Source organism: Diabrotica virgifera, chromosome 5 (assembly GCF_917563875.1).
Source record: "Diabrotica virgifera virgifera chromosome 5, PGI_DIABVI_V3a".
NCBI classification, from domain to species: domain Eukaryota; kingdom Metazoa; phylum Arthropoda; class Insecta; order Coleoptera; family Chrysomelidae; genus Diabrotica; species Diabrotica virgifera.
This window is the reverse complement of record NC_065447.1, coordinates 146,156,523-146,179,391: the sequence shown is the minus strand read 5'-3', so window position 1 is coordinate 146,179,391 and position 22,869 is coordinate 146,156,523. Positions and strand designations below refer to the sequence as shown.

At 31.7% G+C, this 22,869-nt stretch overlaps 1 protein-coding gene across 1 annotated transcript in view; it reads left to right on the top strand.

Annotated features, from left to right (window-relative positions):
* The window catches only part of LOC114343615 (uncharacterized), a 95,387-nt gene extending 82,206 nt beyond the window's left edge, over window positions 1-13,181 (top strand). The window contains exon 7 of the mRNA XM_050650404.1: window positions 2,180-13,181. Coding sequence (XP_050506361.1) covers window positions 2,180-3,539 — 1,360 coding nt within the window. The 3' untranslated portion in view covers window positions 3,540-13,181. The remainder of the gene's footprint in view (window positions 1-2,179) is intronic.
* The last annotated feature ends 9,688 nt before the right edge of the window (window positions 13,182-22,869 follow it).

The window sequence follows — 22,869 nt, the reverse complement described above, 5'->3', positions numbered from 1 at the left end:
GTAAGTCCGGTTCTGCTAAATCAAATTTTGAAAACTGGGTCTTGTTGAAGACAGATCTTTTTATTTAATGTAAGCGTGATAATTTTGAACCATCCTAATAAGTAATAAGCCAGCTGAGAGGCGTTATTTAATTTTTTTCAGAAATCTAGTTTTCTATGGAAAATATTAAATACAAGTATGCATTTTTAATCATACTTTATAAAATTAGATTAAATTAGCAATAGAATAGCGAAAACCGCATGTCGATACCTTTTTTCTATCTCAAGATATCTCGAGAAACGTGTAAATTTTATACATAACTGTTACTATCACCGGTACACTAAGTTAATGAAAAGTAGTGTGCTGTGGAAAAAAAAACATTTTCCAGATGTCAACGTATAAAAATATAATTAATTAAAACAACAATATAAAGAGAAACAATACTAATAAAATTAAATATAACACAAAACAAAAAGAACTACTTAGTGACGACCTAAATATTCAAATTGTTGCTTATCATACACTACTCTAGAATACATTATCCAGAGAATACTAAACGCCATTCAAAGCATATCGAGAGCAGAAATTGAGACTGCTGTTCAATCTACTCTTGAAAGAGTAAATGTTTGCAACGAAAATGATGGGCAAAAATTTGAACGTTTATGTCATCACTAAATAGTTGTTTTTATTTCTTTGTAATAGGCTTTTCAACGCTTCTCATTTGTTTCGAGCCTCTGTCATATGCCGTATAATCCGTGTATAATATTAATATACGAGATATGAACGAGGCTCGAAACAAACGAGAATCGTTGAAAAGACCTAATATACGTTGACAGCTGGAAAATGTTTCTTTGTTGTTTCCATAGCACACTACTTTTAATGAATTTGGTTTACCGGTGACAGTAACAGTTATGTTTTTAAATTTACACGTTTTGTAAGATATCTCGAGATAGAAAAAAGGTATTAACATGCGGTTTTCGCTATTCTGTTGCTAATTTTGTCTAATTTTGTAATATGGTATTAAAAATGCATGTTTGTATTTAATATTTTCCAAGGAACACTAGATTTCTGAAAAAAATTAAATAACGCCTTCTAGCTGGCATATTACTCAGTAAGTTGGTTCGAAATCATAACTTTTACATTAACGAAAAAGATCTGTCTTCAACAAGACCAAGTTTGCAAAATTTGATTAAGCAGAACCGGACTCACAGCCAGTTTTTCATAACAAGGTTCCCACTCATCCCACCTCTTATTTCCAAAGGTAGACCTAAACTTGTCAAATCAAATATGCGTAGAATTTTATGAAGAATACGACGATCAGATTTCCAGTGCCCCTTCATTAGGAAAATTTTGTAAAATTTAGATTTTTTAATTTTTGATAATCAATTACGCCCTCTAGCGGTGGTCCCACAATTATGAAAATAATTTCCAGGCTTTTCCTGAGGCAACTTTTGTTATAAAATTTTTTATTTCAAAGCTCTACTATAAACGGTTCCTGAGATATGCCCGAGAACCATTCTTATTGGGACACCCGGTACACGTTAGAAGTCTCGAATTTCCTAAACCTGTTGTCCGATTCGAGTGATTTTTTTAGTATGTTACAGCCTTATTATTTAAGAAAATCGATGTAATATTATTATTGCTAGACAGATAAAGGTCATTTTATACCGGGTGTAACAATCATAGGGTGTTTTTTTTCTTAAACGTACCTAACTTTTTTATTATCCAACATAAGCAAATGAGTCAAAAAAGAAAATGTTAATAAAGCCTAAGCCTACAATTGAATTTTAATTTAAATATTTTTTATATGCTAGAATACTCCACAGGGTGTTCCGAACTTTAAGAAAAAACACAGTATGATTGTTACACCCGGTATAAAATTTCCTTTACCTGTATAGCAACATTAATATTACATCGATTTTCTTAAATAATAAGGCTATAACATACTAAAAAAATCACTCAAATCGGACAACAGGTTTAGGAAATTCCACGTGTACAATTATTCAGCAAGTGAGTCGATTATTTTGCTCTTAAGTGTAGTTGGTATTAGGTAATTATACTCGTAATGCAAACAAATTCAGTTACATAAGGTTTCAAATTTATTTGGCCAGATTTTTTTTCTAAGTATAGCATTTTATTATACTATCATCATATTTTTTTTATTCAAATAAACTTTTAAATAAATAACTTTTATTTTTAGGCTTGCTACGCCGAAAGCTCCAACTCCTCCCCCGGCTATTGTCAAAACTAAAAAACGAAGCATTAAATTAAGCAGCATCACAAGTTCCGAAGAAAAGGAAGAAAAGAAGTTCATGGAAAACTACTTACAAAATATTTCTTATGGTTATAATACATTGCTGTACATATTCCAATATTTAAAAGTTCAAGATTTATTAAGAGCCGGATGTGTGTGTACTATGTGGAGAGATATTGCTAGTCATCCAATGTTGTGGAGAACAGTGAGGATGAAAAATTCACAAGTTCATAGTTTCGAAGGCTTAGCTCATTCTCTTAAAAAACATGGTACTAGACACTTAGATTTAAGAAAAATGCTTTTGCCGACAGGGGGCGATGAAATCTGGCCAGCTTTCTCCGAAGCAATTGAAAAAGTAGAAACTTTACGAAGGATAGAACTATGTAGATGTCCTGCTTCAGTTGTTGAAAAATTGGCAACTTCGAATCCTCAATTGGAAATAATAAATGCTGTTACTATTAAATGCGAAACTATGAATCTCGAACCTTTAAAAGCTTTGACAGAGATTAAAGAACTTCGCCTTAAAGCTACTGGAGGTTTAACTTTAACTTCAAATATTGATTCTCTTAAAGACATGACACAATTGCGACATCTATCACTTACTTCTATCAGACATTTGAATGAAATGAATCTTAACGTTGTTGCAGATTTGGTTAATTTAGAATCTTTGGATTTGGGAGAGTGCACCAATTTTCCAGAAAATTTTGGTAAGGATATACTTATTAAACTAACGAAACTGGAAAAATTGAGGCTCGAAAAAGGACAAAAAGATTGTCATACGTTTGAAATATTAGAAGCAGTTAGGCGAATGGAACATTTAGATCAGTTGGAGTTGGTAAATTTTGACATTAAAGCAGGCTTCGATAAAGCTTTAGGCGTGTGTCAAAATATAAAGAAACTACTTATAATTCCAACTTACATTTCCCAAAGCGCCACAACCAATCATATGGTATTGGGTGGTGTATTGAGGTTACAAAATACATTATCACACTTTGTTTGGGGTGTTACTTTAGAACTGTTGCGAGTTACTGAACTTTTTGTAGACCAATGCGAGGATCCCAAAGAAAAAAAGGAAAAGAAACAAGTAGGTAACGGTGACTGCATACCTGTTTTAAAACCAGTACCATTGCTGTTGGATAAGGATAGTGAAATTGCGCCTGCTTTAGAACCACCTCAGGTGGAAATTTTGGCCTTGCCAAGTTTACAAAAGTTATTAATGCAGAATTTGCCCACGACGAGGGTAAAAATTTTGAAAATACCTTTTCACGCAACTTGGCGACAAAGCATTACTGATTCTGTGAATTAGATTAGGTAGGATATTTTCATTGTATATGTAACCTGGATATTAAACACAAGCTGTAGGATTAGAATCATAAATTATGAAAAATTTAAGAACATTGATATCTGTTCAATTACAGTTGAGCCTTCAATATTGACTACTGAAATAAAAGACATAAAGTAGTCTCTATAGTTAGGTGGTCGCATGGCATTTTATCTCAAACATTTAACAAACTACATTTTTCCTTTTCAAAATTCTACAAATCTGATTCTTTAACGCTTTAAATTGCTTCGCCGAAACTCATCAATAACTGCATTTTTTCCCAATGATAACCATTCGTTTTGTTTGCAATTTTTTCCCAAAATAATTTCACATAAATTTGGAAATCGATGGTAGCACATCACACATATAGTCTGGGCTGATTATCGGAGAATAGGCCATTTTTGGGAAAAGTTATTTACCAGCAATTTTATTGCTGGAATCGAATTATAAGATCCTATATATTAATAATATAGGTATGCAAAGTCCTCAGATAGTGTGCTACTTTTTTTATAAACAAAATGGCCCACGAAAATCGTGTTTTTTTCAATTATTGCTCTATAACTCCGAAGATTTTAACTTTACAACAAAAACACCCAAATAAAAATTCACCGTGATTAAATTCTGCATAGAGACGCGTTTTTCCCGATCTGCTCCGACGAAAATTTTCCTCGGAAAATGCGGGTTTTCCCAACAAAATCTTTAATTTTCAAATAAAGTTTTAGATAAGTAATTATCTACCAATAATTAAATAATTTGGTGACTTAAAAGCCTTTTTGGTTTAGATTATAGTTCCAGAAGCTGATGAAAATTAAACGAATATTTTAGCAACAATTCAATTGTTAGTTAATAATTTACGGTCGCAATAATAACCAAAATAATTATGATACACTGATCAAGCTTTGAAATCTTATAAAGATGAGATGCCTATTTAATATTTTGTCGATAAAATATGAATTTTTTATTTTTTTGTATAATCTTTAAATGTTTTAAAAAAAATAGTTATAAACAAATTAACGTTTATCAGAAAGTTTTTGTTATATTATAATTTTAAAAAATAGCTAAAATGCGCATTTAAAATATCTTTAAAATGAATGCTCTAAAAATTTTTTGCAACCATTTGTAAAAAAGTTATTAAACAGCAAAGTAAACATACGATTACTACTGTGTTTATAATTTTTTTTAATTCTTTCAAAGCGTAGAAGTGAGTTTAAAGTACAAGCTAATTATTTACAAAAAAATATCGATTATAAGTTTAATGGTTATATTTTAATTAAATATTATAAATATATTTTTTTGTAATTTACACGCGCGAAAGTAGAGTAACACAGTACTGTAGCTAAAATTTTCACTCGGAGCGACGACCGGCCGCGTGATGCACACTTTTAATAATTAATGCATACTGCGTGTCAGTCGCTTCGAGTGAACATTTTAGCTCCGACTCTGTATCAGGCCTACGTTTGCGCTAAAAATTACAAAAAAAAGTATTTTCAATCTTTGATTAAAATATAACCGTTGCACTAATTTTTGACATTCTTTGTGAGTAATTAGGTTGTACCATAGACGCACTTTTAAGCTTTGAAACAATTAAAAAAATTATAAACAACGGAGATTTCGTATATTTACTTTGCTGTTTCATAACTTTTTTGCAAATGGTTGGAAAAACTTTTTAAAGCATTTATTTTCAAGACCTATGAAATACGCATTTTAAGTATTTTTTAAATTAGAGTATAATAAACAATTTCTGAGAAATGTTAATTTGTTTATAACAATTTTTTTAAACATTTAAAGATTATGCAAAAAAAATGAAAAATTTATATTTTGTCTTTATACTTTATAATCTTTCTAAGTTTGATCAATGTCTCATGATTATTTTGGTTGTTATTGCGGCTGTAAATTGTTAATTAACAATTGAATTGTTGCTAAAATATTCGTTTCATTTTCACCGGCTTCTGAATTTATAATCTATAACAAGAAAGCTTTTATTTCACCAAGCTATATAATTATTGATAAATAATTACTGGCCCAAAAAATTTATTTGAAAATTCGAGATTTTGTTGGGAAAACCGACATTTTCCGAGGAAAATTTTCGTCGGAGCAAATCGGGAAAAACATGCCTCTATGCATAATTAAATTGGGGTGAATTTTTATTTGAGTGTTTTTGGTGTAAAGTTAAAATCTTCGGAGTTATAGAGCAATAATTGAAAAAAATACGATTTGTTGGCGCCATTTTGTTTATAGAAAAAGTAGCACACTATATGCGGACTTTGCATACCTATATTAATAATATATAGGATCTTATAATTCGATTCCAGCAATAAAATTGCTGGTAAATAACCTTTCTTTGTACATTACTAATTAGACCAGCGTATTATAACTATTTTTTTTTTCAAAATTTAAAGATTATGCAAAAAAAAGAAAAATTTATATTTTGTCGATAAAATATTAAATAAGCATCTCATCTTTATAATCCTTATAAGTTTGATCAATGTATCATGATTATTTTGGTTATTATTGCGATCGTAATTTGTTAATTAACAATTGAATTGTTGCTAAAATATTCGTTTAATTTTCACCGGCTTCTGGAATTACAATCTATACCAAGAAAGCTTTGATGTCACTAAGTTATTTAATTATTGATTAATAATTACTTACCTAAAACTTTATTTGAAAATTAGAGTTTTTGTTAGGAAAACCCGCATTTTCCGAGGAAAATTTTCGTCGGAGCAAATCGTGAAAAACATATCTCGATGCAGAATTTAATTGCGGTGACTTTTTATTAAGGTGTCTTGGTTGTAAAATTAAAATTTTCGGAGTTATAGAGCAACAATTGAAAAAAATACGATTTGTCGGCGCCATTTTGTTTATAAAAAAAGTAGCACACTATCTGCGGACTTTGCATACCTATATTATTAATATATAGGATCTTATAATTCGATTCCAGCAATAAAATTGCTGGTAAATAACTTTTCCATGAATTTTGCTAATTAGCCCAGAGTAATACTAAGTTCATAATTTTTGTTTGTCTGCTAAGAGAACAAGCTAAAACTGAAGTTATTAGGGAAGGTACCAGATATGTATTTAAACATTTAGGAAACAAAGGACTGCCTTTTCTTTTTCATTTTTTGGATATTTACTTTGAATATAATATTATGTGGATGTAGATCCTGTTAAGTATAAATTCCTATATATCGATACAACGGGCGGCTTTATTTAGATACTTCATCATAAAATCCTCGATCTGAGTGCTTGGAGGGAGTGGAACACATGCATTTTATTGTTGCCTCAATGAAGTTGATCCTTCAAGCTTTAAACATCTTATATCGTCAGATACAGTTTCAATAGGGAATTTGCATAAAATTTTAAATTCGAAAAAAATGTTATAAATCACAACAGAACATAATTTAAAACATGTATCAAAGATAAAAAAGTTTTGTCTTTCGTTTGGCCCCTAAAGACGATTAAAAATTCAAATTATACCACTCAGCCCAAAACGCATCGTAACGTCATCGGGCTATATGTTTACATTTTGCACCAACAAAGTAAACAAAATTGAATATAATTTTAAATTAGACATTATAAACGTCAGTAGAAAATACAGTTATGTGACGTTACAAGTGTTTTTGATCGTTTGAACTATTCATAGAAAATTTGTACTTTTACAAAATGGTTTTATTTTCCATAGTAAACCTTCTTTCCTTTTCTTCAATAACTATATCAAACTCCAATCTCAACAAACTGGTATATATTATTAAAATGACATACGATAAATGTCATTAGAATATAAATATTTTTCCTTTATTCCGCGACGACGAGCTGGCCAAATATCCAAGTAGGTGGAGGCCAATAAACTAAAGAAGAAGAAGAATATACCTAAATATAACCATAAACGGAACCGTATAGTTAAACTATGTGACGTCACGGGTCGTTTAAACTATTTTAAAATACAGAAGACTTTAAAGGCTATAGCGGGATAAGATGGTCAAAAATGCCCCCGCACCGATCAGCCCCGCTACTTATGTTTTCGATAAAGGATATAAAATGATGCCTTCATGCACATTTTTAGCTTCCCAGAGGTTCTAGAACGTCTTAAATCGAAAAAAGAAGAATTTTTAGGTTTTATTTTTTGTGAGCGCAATTTTACTTTAAAAAATCTGAAAAAATTCAAGAGGTTGTATCTTTTTAATACAAAACAACCTGATTTTTTTTTACATTTTTGTAATAAAAAATGAGCCCAGGAAAAATTTTTGAAATTTTCAAAAAAATTTTACGTTATATGATTTGGCCAACTTTTAAATAGTATTTTTTTGTACTTTTTGCCGTTGTTTTGAATGGCAAAGGCAGAAATTTTAATATCTGAGCGGAAAGAACGAAAAAATCGAAAAAACCGTTTTTGGCTGTCTCGAGATGCATCTCGGGACAGCCAATTTTAGGATTTAGGATCCTGACTACAACAACTGAAAAAAATAACTAATAGTGTGAATTTTGTCATAAAATTTGGTATATGGGGTTATAATAAAATTTGAAACCACTTTTCCAAATAACTTTTCGATATCTCTAACGCGAAGCAAATCGAATCGCATATCGAAGATTCACCCTGTATGTGGATTCGCAGTAGGCCGCGTTTCAAATTTAAAATTCAGTTGACTATTTTAAAAATTGTAAACCATCACCTTGTATAACTGCGCAAAATTTCAAATCTGTATATACATATTTTGATAGCCGAAACATAGGTGTGTCTTCATCTTAAATGCGACACTCTGTATCTTATCAATTTGATAATTTATTGCAACTAATATAGTCGTATTTATTATATATTCAAAATATACAATCAAAATACTGACTAATTCACTAATTTTTTCATAAAAATTTCAAATTGATTGCATTGAAGTATTGAACCAATTAATATGTAATAATATAATATACAAAGTGAGTTTTATGTATGGAAACCCTCAATTATCTCGGAAACGGCTTGCACGATTTTTATAGATTTTGGTGCTTAAGAGTTTTCTAATGTGGCCGATATTATGGTGTTAATTACATTGTTGTCAGATCTTCCGTTTTTGTGAAAATCTAATTAACTTTCTTATTTTAAATTGAACACCCTGTATATTTTTTGCGTTTTGAAGTCCTTAAGAAATACTGATTATTTTCCATGTTATAATCCCTATACATATAGGCCATAATATCGGAGTTATTGCTACATTTATTTTAAAAAAAACTTTTTAAACAAATTAAAAATCATTTTTTAATCGTTTTCGAGTTATAAATAATTTAAAACTGAAAAGAAATCGAATAATTACGATTTTCAAGGTTAAAAAACACAAATCAAAAATATTATGTTTGAAACTGCGAAGTACTGAAATTGAAGGTAAAACCTTATTTTATCAGATAACAGTAATAAATTTGAACTTGTTTCATTCTAAAATATTGTTTTTTAGTTGTTAATGCATGTCTACACGGGCCGAAAAAATTTATTTTTATAATTTGTTTAAATTTTTTTTTAATAAATGTAGCAAAAAAATACAGGGTGTTCCATTTGAAATAAAAAAGTTCATTAAATTTCCAGAAAAACGGGAAATCTGACAACGATGTAATTATCACTGTAATATCGGCTGCGTTAGAAAACCCCTACCCACCAAAACCTATAAAAATCGTGCAAGCCGTTTCCGAGACACTTGAGGGCTTCTATACATAAAACTCTATTATATTATAATTATTATACTTAATAATATTATAATATTAATACGCATAAATTGGTTCAATACTTCAATCCAATCAATTTGAACTTTTTATGATAATGAATCATATTGATTGTATATTTTGAATCTATAAAAAATACTACTATATTAGTTGCAATTGAAATAAATTATCGCATTGATAAGATACAGTGTGTCGCATTTAAGATAAAGGCTATGTTTCGGCTATCAAAATATATACATATTTGAAATTTTGCACAGTCATACAGGTTGATGGTTCACAATTTTTAAAAAAATTAACTGAACTTTAATTTAAACGCGGCCTACTGCGAATCCACAAACAGGGTGAATTTTCGATGTGCGATTCGATTAGTTATTTGGAAAAGTTGTTCCAAATATTGTTATAACCCCACATACCAAATTTTATGACAAAATTCACACTTTTATTTTTTTTTTCAGGTTTTGTAGTCGGGATCCTATATCCTAAAATTGGCTGTCCCGAGATGCATCTCGAAACAGCCAAAAACGGTTTTTTTGATTTTTTCGTTCTTTCTGCTCAGATATTAACATTTCTGCCTCTGCCATTCAAAAGAACGGCAAAAAGTACACAAAAAAATACTATTTAAAAGTTGGCTAGATCATAATATCATAACCTAAAAAATTTTTGAAAATTTCAAAAATGTTTCCTGGGCTCATTCTTCATTACAAAAATCTGAAAAAAATCAGGTTGTTTTGTATTCAAAAGATACAACCTCTTGAATTTTTTCAGATTTTTTAAAGTAAAATGGCGCTCAAAAAAAATAAAACCTAAAAATTCTTCTTTTCTTGATTTAAGACGTTCTAGGACCTTTGGGAAGCTAAAAATTTGCATGTGGGCATAATTTTATATCCTTTATCGAAAACATAAGTAGCGGGGCTGATCGGTGCGGGGGCATTTTTGACCATCTTATCCCGCTATAGCCTTTGTACTTCTAAGTTATTATGAGTTTTTGAAGCGTGGAAATTTTGCAAATCTCATTTTTATACAAAACTGAACATTATTATGTAATAAAAAAATGAGCTTAAAGATTTACTATCAAAGAAAAGGTAGAAGGCCAAAGAAGATAAAGGATCCGATATCCTAAAATTGGCTGTCCCGAGATGCATCTCGAGACAGCCAAAAACGGTTTTTTTGATTTTTTCGTTCTTTCTGCTCAGATATTAACATTTCTGCCTCTGCCATTCAAAAGAACGGCAAAAAGTACACAAAAAAATACTATTTAAAAGTTGGCCAAATCATAATATCATGACCTTAAAAATTTTTGAAAATTTCAAAAATGTTTCCTGGGCTCATTCTTCATTACAAAAATCTGAAAAAAATCAGGTTGTTTTGTATTCAAAAGATACAACCTCTTGAATTTTTTCAGATTTTTTAAAGTAAAATGACGCTAAAAAAAAATAAAACCTAAAAATTCTTCTTTTCTTGATTTAAGACGTTCTAAGACCTTTGGGAAGCTAAAAATTTGCATGTGGGCATAATTTTATATCCTTTATCGAAAACATAAGTAGCGGGGCTGATCGGTGCGGGGGCATTTTTGACCATCTTATCCCGCTATAGCCTTTGTACTTCTAAGTTATTATGAGTTTTTGAAGCGTGGAAATTTTGCAAATCTCATTTTTATACAAAACTGAACATTATTATGTAATAAAAAAAATGAGCTAAAGACTTACTATCCAAGAAAAGGTAGAAGGCCAAAGATCGCGAGGAGGATCCCCAACAAGATGGATCGATCAAATTACAGGAATATGCAAAAGACCTGTGCATGAGTTAAAAGAGATGACTAGAGACCGAGATCTTTGGGGACGGACAAATCATGACATCACAATGACCACTACACTACACAAAGCCATTGGGTTGCTATTTAAAGAGGTCATTATTGGAGTTTCAACTGTATATTTGTTTAATCCAATTGATACATACATGGGCATGGTTTGTTTTTTGCCTGTATAGTTGTAATAATTTTAATAAACGCTCAGTAACTAGACATTCAGGTGTTCATTTCTAATTTTGGTATGTCATAAGTGTAGCTATATCCTGTTTTTAAACTAGGAAGAGTAATTCAAATTTACCGTGCCGTAATGCTTGTTTGTGATTGGTCCAACCTCAGGCAAGTTTACTCCACTGTTATGAAATTTTGACACTATTGACATTTATGAAATTTTGACCCTAATAATAATAATAATATCGTATGGCATTTTTGCCGGGGAGATCCTTTCGGACAGTTCCGGCGCCATTTACATCTTTAACCCTGTTTCAAGTAACTAGTGCCGATGTACACTAGCCCAGGGGGACCGAAGGCTTTACGTGCTCTCCGAGGCACGGTGAGACGGCTCGTGTCATTATTGGAAATGAAAATGGTTTGTTTTTGGCAGGGCTCAAACCCACGTGCACTGGCGTATGAGGCCAGCGAATATGCCGTTACTCCAAGCCGCTCACATTTGACCCTAATGGCATTTCATAGGTTAATTAAGTTATATCGGCAATTTTTTGTGTTTTCTGCGTTATTCCTTTAACTTTTAAATCGTTAGTGTGCTTTTATATAAACCGTTGTGTTTGGAACTCTTTAGCGACGTATTAGTATAATATAATATTTATGGATTACCGTCGAAGGCCGCCATGATGAAATAAAATAGATGTATTTGGTGATTTTTCTAGTGACATTATTGGGTGTGAATCTGTCTTTTCAGTTTATTCCTCCTGGTTTAAAAACAGGGTACAGTACAATAATAGTGAGTTGACAATTGTGTTGAATTAAAGACACGGATAGATAACTAAATAGTACAGCGTTTTATGACTTTGATTATTTAATACGCCTTGCATGCTAGACCTCGAGGGTATCCATACGTTTTTCCTTTGTACAGGCATTGCGGCATTAATCGGTACATACGATATCATTGACGACTAGAATTTAAGAGGATTCACAGCTGTCAAAATATTTAAAAGTCGGAAGTAATAAAAACAGATTATTTTGACTTGCACAGTAGCAGTAGCTTAAATAACTAAGAACAAAAAGGAAAGGCATAACGAAAAAGAAATACAGAAGGAAAATGAGATTTATGTAGAGTTAAATCATGAATAGAAAGAATAGTATGAGTATGATAATAGTAATAGCAGCAATAATATGACTACCAAAGATATTAATGGCAAGCTCAAAATCTCTTTTTATTGGTTAATTGTGACTAAAACACTTATGGCCGGTTTCGCCAATGACAAATAGTAGTTTATTCTATGAATAAAGTTTCATTTCTCTATTTTACTAACGTCAAATAAGACTAATTTATTTTATTTATTTATCAAATAAATACTTACTCTTCGTATAAATTGGCAAGTTAATCCCGCTGTAAATATTTATAAGAAAGTAAATTCGCCAGTTTAACTATAAATTATCCAAAATTATCTTGATACAAAATATAAACGTATAATAAATGTTATTTGACGAATAAATATTCATTATTTGTTGTTGGTGAAACCGGACCTTGAGTTTACGATTTTCAAGAAATGTCGAGACGTAAATACGTTGGAACTTAACGATCGCATGCTTAAATGTCGATTTTGTTCCAATGCGTTACGGATGTCAATAAATATTAAATATCTAATCTTACAGTTTTGTTGTGTGTCCATAATAGTAGACTTAGTTTAGATCTGTACCCATTTTTAATTGGTAGGTATAGATTGTTTAAAGTATTTTTCAATTCTAATGCTAAGCTTCTATTTGTTTATCTTTTAAGGATATGTACATACTATTTAAAAGGTTTTTTTATTAAACTCCTTATAGAAAAAATTTCAAGTTATGAAGCAAATCTGATTATTATGTCAACTTTTTTATTTTATTAAAAGATTTAAGTTGGTTTTTGTAAATAACTTGTTTTTAAGTAAAATCTAAAAATATAATCAATATGTCGTCTTTATTATAAAGTATCCAGAACACGTATTGAAATAGCACGTGCATCATTCATTAAAGTTTCTTTGTTGTCGGGATATAAGGTTAGAACTACGCCTAAGGATGCTTCGATATTAAGTGTTCTCTACTACTATTCTTTATGACTTGGAAGCGTGGACATTGAAACAAGTCCATTTGAATAAGTTGGCCGCCTTTGAATTTTGGTGTTACAGAAGAATCCTACGAATATCATGGATTCAAAGAATGTCAAACGTGGAAGTAACTAGAAGGATAGGAAATCCACCGGAAATAATACTATCAAAAGACTAAAACTTGAGTACTTGGGACATGTACAAAAATACTCATTATTACAACTTATTATGCAAGGCAAAATCCGAGGAAGCGAAATGTGGAAAGACAAAGAACATCCTGGCTTAAGAGCTTAAGGGAATGGTACGAATGCAATAGTGCAGAGCTATTTAGAGCGGCAGTCAACAAGGTCCGCATTGCCATGATGATTTCCAACCTTCGATAGAAGGTGGAACTTAAAGAAGAAGAATCCAGAACAGACTGGGACCTATAGTACATTATTAAAATTTCACGGTTCTTGCTCCACATTTTATAGAACCGCTTGGATTGACAGGAAATTTCGCATACACATAGGTAACATGTCAAAGAAGAAAAGTGATATAGTCCATTCTTTCACGGTTTTTGCTCTAAATTTTAAAGAACCGCTTGGATTGACATGAAATTTGGCATACGTATAGCTTACATGTCAAAGAAAAAAAGTGATATTGTGCCGATGTGTGCTTTTGCCCTGGGGGTGACTTCACCCCCTCTGGGGGATGAAAAAATATATGTCCAAAATAACTCCGGAAATAGATAAACTGACTAATTTTAAGTAACTTTTGTTCTATAGAGCTTTTCCGCCAAGTCGAACAATTTTCGAGTTATTTGCGAGTGAATATGTTCATTTTTCAACAAAATAACCACATTTTTAGACTGTTTTTCGCAAATAACTCAAAAAGTAAGTATTTCGTCGAAAAAAATGTTCTTAGTAAAAATATAGCCTATAAAAAAGTAAAAAAAAAGATGTACGCGTTAGGTCTCTGGATCTCGTAGAACCAGAGTTATAGCCAATGAAAAGTAGATTCATATTCACCAAATTTCAAATATTATATTTCGACGTGAAATATCCAAAAAATTAGGCACTTTTTGGGGAAATCCCATTATAACTTTTTTAAAGTGTTTAAAAAAAGCTTTATTTTTGTTTTTACAAAAAGTTCTAGCATTAAATTTAAGCAAGTTACGCTCAAAATAAAGTTGGTCCCTTTTTGTTTTTGCAAAAAAAAATCGGGAAAACCACCCCCTAATTAGCAACTTAAATGAAATTAATCGTTACCGCTCCACAAATTATTTTACTTATGTTGTGTTTATATGATCTGTAAGTTTCATCGGTTCAAAGTGCTTATTTTTGAAAAAAATTGGCTTCAAAGTAAAATTTTTAAAAATTTTAATTTTGAAAAATATGCTTTTTTTTCAAAATAACTTAAAAATTGTTAGAGATACCAAAAATCTCGAAAAACAAAAAAGTCAGATTTGCTTTTCTGAATATCATGTATTTTTTTGTTTTTCCGTTGACAAAAATTGATTAAGATTTGGTGTTTCTAAATTTGCATACATTCGTGATCAGTGACTCGTTCAACCCATTTTAACTACAGCCCTTTCAATAATATGGACTTTGAACCGATGAAACTTACAGATCATATAAACAATATATACACGAGTCAAGAAACTTGTGAAGTCATAACGATTAACTTCATTTAACATACTAATTAGGGGGTGATTTTCTCGATTTTTTTACCAAAACCAAAAGGGACTAACTTTATTTTGAGCGTAACTTGTTTAATTTTGATGCTAGAAATTTTTTTTATAAAACAAAAATAAAGCTTTTTTTAAACACTTTAAATAAGTTGTAATAAGTTTTCCCCGAAATGTGCTTCATTTTTGGTTATTTCACGTTAAAGTATTCCATTTGAAATTTGACGAATATGAACCTATTTTTCATTAGCTATAACTCTGCTTCTACTAGCGGTAGAGACGTGATACCATTTTTTAAAATTTTTTACATGCTATATTTTTGCTAAGAATGTTTTTTCGACAAAATACTTACTATTTGAGTTATTTGCGAAAAACCGTCTAAAAGCGTGGTTATTTTGTTGAAAAAATGAACATATTCACTGCCAAATAACTCGAAAAATATTGACTTAGTGAAAAAACTCTATAGAACAAAAGTTACTTAAAATTAGCCAGTTTATCCATTTCCTGACTTTCTTTGGACGAATATTTTTTCACCCCCAAGAGGGGGTGAAAACCACCCCCGGGGCAAAAGCACATATCGGCACAATATCACTTTTTTTCTTTGCCTTGTTAGCTATGTGTATGCCAAATTTCATGTCAATCCAAGCGGTTCTTTAAAATTTAGAGGTTTTGCAATATTTTACCGTTAAAGAACGGACTAATATTGTGTCGATATGTGCTTTTGCCCTGGGGGTGAGTTTCACCTCTTCTCGGGAGTGAAAAATATACGTTCAAAATAAGCCCGGAAATGGATAAACAGACTAATTCTAAGCAACTTTTGTTCTATAGCATTTTTCCATTCGGTTAACACTTTTCGAGTTATTTGCGAGTAAATATGTTAATTTTTCAACAAAAAAAAACACGTTTTTAGGCGGTTTTTGCAAATAACACAAAAAGTGAGTATTTTATCGAAAAAAAACATCGAACAACGAAACAGACGGGTATCAGTAAAGAGTATACAGTAGTGCGTCATCAATATAACTTCGGGAGATTGTATCATACCTTTTTTCGTAAGGTCTGCGAAACTTTGGTAACAGTGCTTCGGAATTGTTTGACATAACTTGAATGTGAGATTAACTCATAGGCGCGCTAAATGGAAGTAATAGAAAAAATTTTTGTTATTAGTAAATAAATATTTATAAAAATATACCAAAATTGGTGAACATTTTATGTTAACATAGGTATTTGCACGAAATAATAATAAAAATAAATAATCATTTCGTTGTGAAACGAAACAAGAGCCGTCTTATTTGATTTAGTTCATAGAGCGCCAAAGGCACGTTAACTTTATATACTCAGATTAGAATTCGAAATATTTTTACGTAAAATACATATAACTAAAACTCACAATAATTAACAATAATCTATTTTTTCAAATAGGCCAACAACTTAGTTCTATTACACAAAAATATAATAAATTAACTATAAATAAACACTACTTTCCTATGAAACAAAAATAACGAATTCTTCAAATGAATGAAAACTACTGCACTGAACTATCGATAAATATAACAGAACAGATAAGAGAAAATCTGACGCAGGTTTGTCAAAATGACAGTGGCAATTTCTCTATGTTGTCGAATTAGTTAATAGTTATAATATGTTCGATTTCTTGTTCGAAATAAAAAATTTTAGTAGGTCCATAATGACGCAAAATCTAAGCATGGGATAAAAAAGTTTATTTAAAGAAAGTGTATTTTTTTGTTTGTCTTAACCCCTTCGGTACGATGATGCACCCGTGTGCATCATGTTTGACTGCCCGCTCAGTACGGTGATGCACACGGATGCATCATGAATTTTCGTTCTCCATAAGGCGGTTTTCTACCATCTTCATCATATTTCAGGTACTTAGGTATTTTTATTCCCTCCGAATTACCTTATTTAAATTTAAAAGTGGGGAAACCACGCCCAAAAGTGGGTGATGTCCAGAAGGAGATTAGATTTAGTTAATTTGATTGGTGATAAGGTTGTTTGGATGTTTGACTGATGGGATTGTGTGGGAGGTGAAGTTACTGTGCTGCTGTTTACAACTACCTTACTTGTGCAGGATAATTCGGATGGAATTTCCCAGATTAGGAGACTGGGACGATATCAAGCACAAAATAGTCTGGGGAATTACATCCGAATTATCTAGTTTATCTTTTTTAATAATTTTTGTTTAAAATGGTATTTTATGGATAATATTTAATTTAACTCGCATACTATGTAGAATAATAAATTTAATAAAAATAGTTTCATTTCTAAAATTAGTGTTATTATTACATTAACTTTAATTAGTTGTAGTGTGATACTGTATTTTAACCGACCGAACCGCGCGAAGCCGCTCGGTAAACGGTCGAATCCGTATATATGAGCCGAATGACGGTCCGGCACGAAGGGGTTAATGGCGGTACAGGCTTGTTTTTTTAATATTGTATTTAATTACAGAGTAATTTCCACATACTAATATCTTTCTCAAATTGGGCTCTGTACCGCCATTCTTTATTATATTACGAATATGTGTGCCAAATATCTCGACAAAATATTCAAAATTACAGCCGCAATCTTGGACCGCGTTTGTTGCTACCTGTTGATCGCAACTGTAGCCTCTTAAGGAGACACCATTTCTCCTAAACTATTATATAGTACTATGAGAAACAATAATTGGGAAAATATTGGAAGTCAACATAAATGGGGAGTTTCTTAACAACTTGAGATTTGCAGATGACATGGTCCTTACTGCATACCGGGTAGATCATGTCTGCTTCTTCAAGATCTTCAGAGCTCTTGTACGAGTTGTCCTTAAAATTAACTTTTCCAAAACACAATACATGACTGACCTTGTACTGGCCAAAAACATCTCAACTAATGACACGCAAATTGAACAAGAGACCATCAAACAACCAAGTTAAATAGGAGAATACGATTGGCATGGGCAGCCTACGGAAAACTGAAGCAAGTCCTTAGATAAGATCTGCCATGTGCATGAAGAGGCAGGTTTTTGATTAATGTGTACTGCCATCTAACGTATGGAGTAGAAACTTGACCCTTACCAGAAAAGTAATCAATAAAATACAAGTGGCACAGAGAGCACTGGAGAGGTCAATGTGGAATACATCTATCAGAGATAGAGTTTCAAATAAAATATTTATAAGAAAAAATGGTGTTAAGGGCGCACTTAAAAGAATTAAACACTGAAATGAAACTGGGCGGGACATGTCGGATTTAAAGATGGAGGATGGACCAAGACAATTTTAGAATGGAGACATAGGCATGATACTTATCATAATCGGGGACGTGCTCCAGCAAGATGGTCGGATGACATGCACATCCAGGACAACTGGATTCAGGGTGCTCAAGATCGGATGCAATGGAATTATTTACGGGAGGCCTATGTTCAGCAGTGGACTCAAAACGGCTAATGATGATGCGAAGAATATTTAAATCGATATTTTAGTTGTCAGGAAACATGTAGTCTTCAGAAAAACTATGGTCAGAGTCAGAGCACAACACAAGGTTTTACTATTATGAGCGGAAAACGCGTTACAAGATGGTAGCTTTAATTTTGAATATTTTGTCGAGATGTTTGGCACACATATTCGTAATATGTACAGTAGGAAAAATGAAAGAATACCCATTAAAGAACATATAAAACACGCTGTATTTTCCTGTCACCGTGTCGTACGAAAAACTGGCCAGCGCAAGTACATGTAATAATTATTAATACATGTACTTGAACTGGGCAATTTTCTTTGTGACACGGGGACAGGAAACTACAGCGTGTTTTGTATGTTCGTTCATGGGTATTCTTTAATTTTTTCGGCTGTATATAGTAAATAATGGAGGCCGGCACAGAGCCCAATTTGAGAAATCGGGCAGTATGTGGAAATAATAATAATAATAATAATGGAGTTTATTTGTAGCAAATAAATTGTACATATAAAATAAACTCAGTTCCTCACTGAAGTTGTATGTACAACTTGTGCGTGAGGGTTAAATTTTGGTTATAAAACAACATTAAATAATTTTAAAATTTACAAAAAGGAATCAAAAATAGTCTTTTTGCTCATCTGTCTTCAAATTACTCTATAATTAAATAAAATATTACAAAAACGACTCTGTGCCGCCATTAAGAAGAACAAAAAAATACACTTTCTTCAAATAAACTTTTTTATCCCATGACTTGACTAACTTGGCAACATTTAGCGCGCCTATGAGTATAATAATGATTGTTATCACAATATTGTGCCTTACTTTTTGATTAGTGTTACTGTCACTGACGTACTGCCGACGCACTGTTGCCGCACTATTGAAAGTTCGCAGAACATTTAAAAAAATATATTGATGACGTGCTGATGTAGCCTGCCTCTTATACATATAAAGAACGCCTTCAACGACATCGCCACTGTTACGTGAAAATGAAAATAATTTGATGCACTATGTATAGTTCAAAATAAAGCATCCTAATACACGTACTAAAATGATCAGGGACGTCATCCCTGGTTTGAACTATCTTGAAGAGATGCTCCCCATGTGGTTCGAGAACCTTCTCCAGCGTATAAATAGCAACTCTGTCATAGTATTGGATTAAGCATTCCAACGATGACTGATAGAAAGTCAGTTATGCAGAGCTGGCTACGGTAAAAATGTATTTTGTAATGAAGCAGAATCATCAGTAGATATAGTCAATATGCTACTGTATGCTAGTATTACCGTTTACAATATGCTAGTATTACTGTTTTGAGACTTCCACCTTACCATTGCAAGTTCAATCCAATTGAATTAATTTAGGCTCAAATAAAGTGATATGTTGCCTGAGGGAACGTATAGTCAGAGAGATAAAGGCGGATTATGCTCGTGATAAGTAATATGGACAAACTATATGGGGATATGTTTAATCAGTTGTGTACATGACTTTCCCTTACGGGCGGAAACCAGAGTGGGGGACGAGGGTAGTTATAAGGGGTCAAACTCGCGGTTTTTATTATTTTTTTTTGTGACGCTCATGATCGAGATAGTGCCCTAAAATTTGGAAATGAAATAAGTAGGTCATGACGTAACTAAGCAAAACTTCCAGGGGCGAACAGCTCCGTGGGGGACAAATGGGTGGTGAGCAGGGGTGAATATAAAAATTATAAGGGTTTTTTTGTGACGCTCGTGATCGAGATAGTGCACCAAAATTTGAAAATGAGTAGATCATGACGTAACTAAAAAAAATTTTATTCCCAAATTTTGGTGCACTATCTCGATCACGAACGTCACAAAAAAACCTTTATAATTTTTATATTCACCCCTTTATCCCCACGCAGTGTTCCGCCTCTGGAGATTTTGCTTGGTTACGTCATGGTCTGGCTATTCAAAAATTTTAGTGCACTATTAGCCCGATCAGGGTACACAAAATTTTACGAAAACCTCCAAAAAAATAAAGGAAGGATGAAAATTTGGGAATAGGTAGTTGAAATTGTCTATTATTATATAAGAAAAAGTTTACATCCCCTCCATTTTACAAAAATTGAAAAATACGGGATGAAAAATATTTTCTCGGGAGTGAAAAAATATACGTTCAAAATAAGTCCGGAATTGAATAAAATGACTCCTAATCAACTTTTTTCACTAAGTCAATACTTTTCGAGTTATTTACGAGTGAATATATTCATTTTTAACGAAAAAAACACATGTTTTGGACGGTTTTTCGCAGATAACTCAAAGAGTGAGTATCCTAGCGAAAAAAATATAGCTTATAAAAAGTTGAAAAAAAAATGGTGTACGCTTGAGGTCTGCAGACCCAGCGGAAGCAGAGTTGTAGCTAATGAAAAGTAGGTTCTTCTTCGTCAAATTCCAAATCGAATATTTCAATGTGAAATAACCAAAAAACAGAGCACTTTTCGGGGAAAATTCATTACAACTTTTTTAAAGTGTTTAAAAAAGGTTTATTTTTGTTTAAAAAAAAACTTCTAATATTAAAAATAAGTGAGTAACGCTCAAAATATTGTTAGTCCCTTTCATTTTTTGGTACAAAAATCGCGAAAATCACCCCCTAATTAGCTTCCCAAAATAAAATTAATCATTACCGCTTCACAAGTTACTTTACTTATGTATTTTTTATATTATCCATAAGTTTCATTGGTTCAAAGTGCTCATTTTTGAAAAGAATTGGGTTGAAAATAAAATATTTTTTTAATTTTGAAAAAAAAATGGAATTGTTCATGAAATTAACTTAAAAATTATAATATCAAAAATCTTAAAGAGTAACAAAATGTACGTTTTGCTTTTCTGAATATGTGTGCTTTTTGTTTTCTTGTTAGACCAAAATTGGTTATGCTATGGCTGTTGAAAATTTGCCTAAACTCGTGATTAGCTACTCGTTCAAGCAATTTTAACTACAGCTTTTCAACGTCAAAATAACTGTCAAAGTCGTGTTCGTTTTTTGGAGTTCGTCCCAAAGAATTATTAATTTTGGCAGTGTTTTGGTACATTCCGGCCTTGTTTCCACGTGCAGAGTGTTATCAATAGTTTTTGTTTTGTGGTATTTTGTGGAAAACTAGAAGACAGCTTTGTTTTACAGAAAATGTCAGGTAACGGGGGCGGTCCTGGCCCGCCCTCGGTTAATTTAAATAATAATAATCAAATGAATAATAATGATAGTCAAATTAATGTTTCTTCAATGGATACAGTATCCTCAAATTTCGAAAAATATGACTTTGATAATAAATATCAACCGACGGATGCAGGTCCGTATCAGGTATTTTTGGAACATACCGATAAGAATCTTGGTCGTCTTTTTCCTGTCAGAATTGGCTTTAATTTACAACAAGTAATTGAATTTAGAAATGATGTTATTGATATTCATTCTGTAGGTTTAAAACGTGTTAAGGTAATTTTTAGAACATACAAAATCGCTAATTTATTAATTAATCACGAAATATTAACAAAAAATAAGTTGATTGCTTATATTCCAAAATTTTTCACGCATAAACGAGGCATAATACGCGGCGTTGATACCTTTTTTACTGAAGAATACTTGAAAAAAGCAATTAATTCCATAGTTCCCATAGTTCCAGTGGCGGAAGTGAGAAGAATGAAACGAAAAATTATAAACGCTGAAACCAAAAAAGAAGAATTTGTCAATAGACAATTGGTAGTAATAAATTTTAAAGGTAATAAAATTCCGTCCTTTATTAATATAAATATGGTTAATTTTCCTGTAGAACCATACATCCATCCCGTTGTTCAATGTGTAAAATGTTTACGTTACGGTCACAATATCGTTCAATGTAAAGGCAAATCACGTTGTTCTCGATGTGCAAATGAGCATTCTTCCGCTGAATGTAATTCCGAGTTGCAAATGTGCGTTCACTGTAAATCTTCTGATCATCCTTCAATTTCAAGAGACTGCCCAATGTATAAAAAACAACAAGACATAAAAAAAGTAATGGCTTTCGAAAATAAAAGTTTTAAGGATGCCGAATTATCGATTAACAATCCAGCTTATGCCAAAATTAATACCAACAATAGGTTTGATATATTAAATAATCTTGAAAACTTTCCCGATTTAGCACCAGCAAACAAAACAATTTATTATGCCCCTTTAAATAAACCAAAATCAAATTCAACCGCATTAGAATCAAAAACAATTAAAAGGCGAAGAACTGAGACTTCTTCTCAGACTCCAAGCACTAGTAATTCAGATTTAGAAAATTACCATCAAAAAAGACAAATTTCTCTTCCCCCATATACACCCGCTCCACAACAGAATAATTTCATGTTTTGTCGAGATAAACTTATCTCGCAGATATATTCATTAATTACAAATATAATTAATAATCAAGGAAAATTTGAATTAAATAAGATCAGGGACAA